This window comes from Oryzias melastigma, linkage group LG15, assembly GCF_002922805.2.
Source record: "Oryzias melastigma strain HK-1 linkage group LG15, ASM292280v2, whole genome shotgun sequence".
Taxonomy (NCBI): Eukaryota; Metazoa; Chordata; class Actinopteri; order Beloniformes; family Adrianichthyidae; genus Oryzias; species Oryzias melastigma.
The window spans coordinates 2069119-2075019 of record NC_050526.1 but is presented as its reverse complement, the minus strand read 5'-3'; the positions used below and the strand labels follow the sequence as shown (position 1 = coordinate 2075019).

The window sequence follows — 5901 nt, the reverse complement described above, 5'->3', positions numbered from 1 at the left end:
ATTTTTGACAGTTTCAAAAAAAAAACTATAAACTGAAACGTAAAGATGTGAATCTCTTTACTATCATTCAGTGATGTTACATTATTCCACTCCACAATTTATTAAACGTTATTTGGAGACACTTGTGGTCACGTCAGAAAAAAAATAATAGGATTTTGAAAAATGTTTAGATTTAAATCATGAATTTCAGACCATTTTCCCCCTTTAAGAATAATACATTATGCTTTTACATTGAAGAAAAATAATTCATTGTTTTATTTTTACAGTGACCTATTCTCCCACTTTTAGCTTGCTGATACAGGAGGAACATAAACCCCAACAGGAGACTCTGCAGCCTCAACCCTTCAGAGGGCCTGGAGAAGATATGTGGTCGGTGTTTCCATGCCTGTAGAGCGGGGTGTCAAACTCCATCGCACAGGGGCCAAAATCCAAAACACACCTTAGGTCGTGGGCCGAACGGGAGAAACATTCATTGAACACACTAAAACCACATTTTTAAAACTTAAAAACATTGGAAAAAGTTACATTTTTAACATAACTACGAGTTAAAACAGGCAGGAATATTATCAACTTGATGCAGGATGCAGGAATCAGACCCACTGATCTAACCAAAAGTGAGTAAATCTATGGAAATGCAAAGAGACATAAGTCCTTCAACTATGTGGTAGTGAGCGTCTAAAGCAGGGGTCACCAACCTTTTTGAAACTGCGGGCTACTTCATGGGTACTGAATCAAACGAAGGGCTACCAGTTTGAAATAATACATTTGCTTAGTTTGCCTTTAGTTCTACATTATTAATAATGAATAATGATACTTCTCTATGTAAAGACACTGATTTCTTAGCATAATTATCTCTCATGGCGCCCGCTGTACTCAGACAGACCACTGAAAAAAAAAAAACTAAAAAGATTTACTTAAGAAAATACTCGTAACAATTTGCACTAACAATTCTTGATTCAATTTTACTGCATTTATGAATATAAAAACTACCAACAACAGTCTAGTAAAATTTACTTACGTCCACAAGTAAGGTTATCATCTAATCTTAAGTAAATAGAGCAAACATAAATTTCTCTAATAAAATTTACATAATTTTAATGAATGCTCCAAAAGTGATTACAACAATTTGAAAAGTAGATCTTACTAATAAACAATCACATTTCTGATAAGTAAACTTAACTTCTTTACTAGAAAATTCTATGTATTTGCATAATATTTGAATTATTATGTAAAAATTATGAGGAATAATTAAGTATATATTACCTGATGCGAAAAGTTTGTTTTTTCACTTCAGAAGCGCATTTAATAAGAAAAAAGTCAATTTCCATTACAGTTCTGCGAAAAATCTCCATCCATTTCAATACGCCCCAAAACCAGCTCCTCTANGTAACATGAACCTGAAAATCTCAATTGTTTTTGCCATGAACCGGTTTTGGAGTATATTATACACGGTATTTCCCAAATCGTGGAATATGTACGCATTTTACTGACACTGGGCTTCAGCCTGAATTAGACACAGCCGTCTGAGGAGCGCGAGAGAAACATTAAAGGACCTGGTCGTGTTTTCAAACAGATAAAAATATCCAGCTGTTCACTTGTCAGGATGGTTATTTATTTTAAATACCGCTGAACGCGCTTCTCACGTGCATCTGATCAGACTGTAACGTGGCAGCACATATGAAGGGACAAACTGCTGCTGCGCGCGAGGGGGGGCACACGCCGATCTGCAGCAGCGCCACCCAAATGCTCCTTTTATCTCGACAAAAAGGAATAAATGTAAGTAAATCCAAAAGGACCGCTGACAGAATTAAATATTGGAATTGATTTATTTATTTGTTTTTTTTAGGTAGAAGGCTTTTCTTCAGTTTTCTCACCGACTCTTTTTTCCCAAAATAATCTTTCCAAATACACTTTTGTTTGTGTTTTCATTTTATTTTTTTATTCAATGTTTCCAGCCTCTGCTTCCTCAACTGAAGACATGTTAGCAGCTCTTAATCTGTTTGCTAAACAGGAAAAGTTAGAAAAAATAAATAAATGGAGGTGTTTGATGAAGAGTGTACGAAAACAGAGATTACATATGTTCAGCTGATATTATAATCATCTTTATGAGCCCAAATACAGGTTTGTACAAATCGATCTTGCCTTCATTGTGGAATCTTCAGTGGTTCACCTGTTTGTTTGAGATAAAGGTGTGGATAATCAGAAAACAGAGAAACTGCTTTTGATGAAACTCTGATGAAACGTGAGGGTTTACAGACAGACTTTTATTTTGAAATAAAAATTAAACTCCATTTTATTTTCCAAAAACATTTCATTCACAGAAAAGCATCTGCCTCCTCTCCCCGCACGAGCCTTTCCTCTTCAGCAGGGGGCGAAAGTGAGGCATGAAAAATACATTTTCTCCGCCATCGAGGAAGAGCATCCTCCTCCTCATCGTCAGGACCCTCAGCATCAGCACCAACCCGCTCCTCTCCGAACCTCTGCGGCCCGTTTCCCTGCCACCCCCGGCCCGCTATGGACAACACCGGCAAAGAGAAGGAGGCCATGCAGCTGATGGCTGAAGCGGACAAGAAGGTCAAGGCGTCCGGATCCTTCCTGGGGGGGATGTTCGGGTAAGCGATGCGCTTTCGCTCTGTTTACCGCTTCGGGGCGGGGGGGGGGATCTCTGCACCCCTCCCAAAATAAATGAATTCATTCATTGAATAAATCAAATGAAAGGCCTCCCCTGCGCGTTTCTCCGTCAGCTGTGTTGTGCGGTAACGTTTCAGCTGCCGCTTCACGCCGCAGAGACGCTCCGTTCGGGCACGCGCGCGCGTCCTGACGCTGGTGAGGCTGCAGGAACGTTCAGCTTCTGCGGAGGAGGATTGCGTGCGTGTGTGCGCGCGCCCTCACGCGTGGGGGAGGGGCGGATGTTTACGGTGAAAACGGGAGCAGAGGATTTTTCCGTGAGTGATGAGCGCAGTAACGGGACTCAGCGAGTCCGGCCGTCAGTTCAGCGCGTGACCGCCAGGGGGCGCGTTACGCATCAAGTCGTCTCATCCAGGTCTATGGAACACGCTCCAAAACTAACCTTCAGCCTGCTGACCCGCGGTTACATTCACTGTCAACGAAGGCAGAAGTAATCCCGTTACAGTTACATTGACTTTCAGTTACTTGTCGGACTCCTGCCAAAATAGCGAGAGATTTGGTGCAGTGATGAGCTGCTTCTGTCCAGAGTTCATCACTGCAAAAGTCAGCGAACCAGGTGAGAGTGTGATGGATAAAACGAAATGACCAGACAAACAAAGCTTTATTATCATAGCAGGATGGTGAAATTAGGGGAATTCAAAATGTCAGTGAATTTTAGGGTTCTTCATGTTGGTATGGTTTCTGTGCAACAGCTTCAGATCTGGGTCACGTGTGTTTCCTGCATGTTTATGTAACGAGTTCATGGTCTGGAACTCAGTCCTTGATGGGAGACGCTGCAGGTCCAGACGCTTGTTCTGTTTCTAGATTTTCAAACATCGTTCAGAGTTCAAGGCTAATTGAATGTAGTCCAGGTCCAGCGAATGGAAACAATGTGTAACCATGACTCCTCTGCTGCTGCGCCTCAGAGCTGGTCTGTCCTCTAATCCTTCCTTGTTGCTGCACATGTGAGCTCAGTTTCTCCCACTTTCTCTGAAATAGCAAGTTTTCTTTTCCTGCCTGTCATCAACTTCTCTATGGAGCTAAATTAGGGCCAATATTATTTGAAACTCAAATTAAACCTTTTGAAGAAAATATTGGTGTTTGGCCAAAACAAGTAAAAAAAAAAACTTTTTGCTATTCTAAAATAAACTTAATTATTTTCAGCTTCAAATGTTCAGTTTTTTAGGTTTCAAAACCCAAAAATTCAATTCTAAATATTGTTTTTAGTTTCAACTGTTGACAAACTTTTGAGGGGTTTCTGGAGACACACAAGACGGCGCCAGAATCAGTCTGTAGCCAGAAGCGGAAATCGTAACTTTACGTAAATTTGCGCAAGTGGAAATTTCCCAAACTTTAGGAAAACTTTTCAAAATGATATTTTAAAACCTTTTCAGAACTATCAGCTTTAATGCCTTTGCATGAGAATAATCTGTTAATGTTTTTTTCTCTGTGAATCAGCTGATGAGATAAATTAATGGACGGATAAAAGAGAAAAGAACCATGAAAAACGGTAGAAAGCTTAAAACGAAATGTTTTTTGCGGCCGGCTCCATCAGGAGAAGGGACTTCCAGCTAGTAATTTCAGGTGCCATATTTTTTTCTGTAGGCAGATTCTGTTGAAACTTTTGGCCCCATTGGGGCGGGGCTAACACAAAGGAGCAATCAAAATCAGTGAGGGTGGCAACTTCCGTCCTGGTGCGTTCACTGTCCTCCGTGTTAGCCCCGCCCAACATGCCACAACAGGGATAAAAGTTTGGAAACTCAAATTTTAAGATTCCAAATCAGGAAATTAATAGTTGAAAGTTAAAAAAAAAAAGATTTGAAATTGAAAAAAGAGTTTTGAATTAGAAATTTTGAGTTTTGAAACCTAAGAAACAGAACATTTGAAGCTGAAAATAATTAAGTTTATTATAGAATAGCAAAAAGTTTTGGACATTTCACTTTTTTTTTGGTCAAACACCAATAATTTTTTAATTTGTTTTATTTGGGTTTCAAATATTATTGGCCCTAATTTGGCTCCATACTTCCGTGGTATGAACCTGACTTGGTTTGGGCCTCTGCAGGCTCATCTGCTCGTTCACACTCACAGTCTGAGGTGACTCTACAGAAACCTGTCGTCATGGTAATGCTCAGACACAGTGTAAGAGGAATGTCTCATGTTTGTCTTCTCATCTTGTTTCTGTTGAAGAGGGAACCATAAGGTGGAGGACGCCTGCGAGATGTATGCCAGAGCGGCCAACATGTTCAAGATGGCCAAAAACTGGAGCGGTGGGTGACAAACACACGTGCACGGCTGTGATTTACAGCTGAGTCTGCAGGGAGGAGCTCCTGAAGCAGATGTGCCGACAAAAGCCAAGATCAGCAGCTTGATGTGTTTAGATGCTTTAGGGGTTATTTTAATATCCACTCTTTGTGCGTTTGTGTGTGAGCAGCTGCAGGGAACGCGTTCTGTCAGGCCGCTCGGCTCCACATGCAGCTCCAGAACAAACTGGACTCGGCCACCAGCTTTGTTGATGCCGGAAACGCCTACAAGAAGGCTGACCCACAAGGTGAGAGTGCAGACAACATCAGAGTGGCCGGGTAAAGTCAGGACATCAAAACAGTGACTCAGTCCAGAAGGGTCCCACACTAAACCAGGAAAAGCTAATTAGCTGGAATTTTCCTGGCTGGAGTTATTCATTGCTTCAGTCTGGTTACCATGGAGATGTGTTCTGTGTTCTTACATTCAGTCTTTAAACTTTATTTAAGATCTATGTTGCCCATACTCTGCTGCTCCAACACAAATTAAAGTAATCTGGATTAAATTACCATATCATTTCTCATAGGCCCTTCCAGCTGCAGCAGAAACAACAGGAAGTATTTTCTCAGCTGCTGAGCAGCAAACCTGTAGCTTCTAGGTCAAAGTGTGCTCATGTGTGCACGTGCCTTTATATCTCCTGCACTTGGATGTGCTCAGCTCCTCCCTCTTTCTCTGGAGTGGCAAACAGGAATACAACAACTAGTGAAGGATGAAGTAGTCAGACTGGTTTAAGTCTGGGTTTAAACTTACACTGGTTAGTTGGTCTTTTGTGCTGCAAATTAACGTAAAGGAGATTAATGATGATGAATGTGGGCGTGACCTGAACAGAAACTAAAACGGGATTGAAGTGGGAAGAAGTGCAGGAATCCATCCGTCCATCCATCCATCCGTCCGTCCGTCCGTCCGTCCATCCATCCATCCGTCCATCCATCCATC

At 41.4% G+C, this 5901-nt stretch overlaps 1 protein-coding gene across 1 annotated transcript in view; it reads left to right on the top strand.

Annotated features, from left to right (window-relative positions):
* Positions 1-2388: 2388 nt before the first annotated feature.
* The window catches only part of napba (N-ethylmaleimide-sensitive factor attachment protein, beta a), a 7941-nt gene continuing 4428 nt past the window's right edge, over positions 2389-5901 (top strand). Inside the window, exons 1-3 of the mRNA XM_024261372.2 lie at positions 2389-2612; positions 4855-4934; positions 5099-5215. Coding sequence (XP_024117140.1) covers positions 2515-2612; positions 4855-4934; positions 5099-5215 — 295 coding nt within the window. The 5' untranslated portion in view covers positions 2389-2514. The remainder of the gene's footprint in view (positions 2613-4854; positions 4935-5098; positions 5216-5901) is intronic.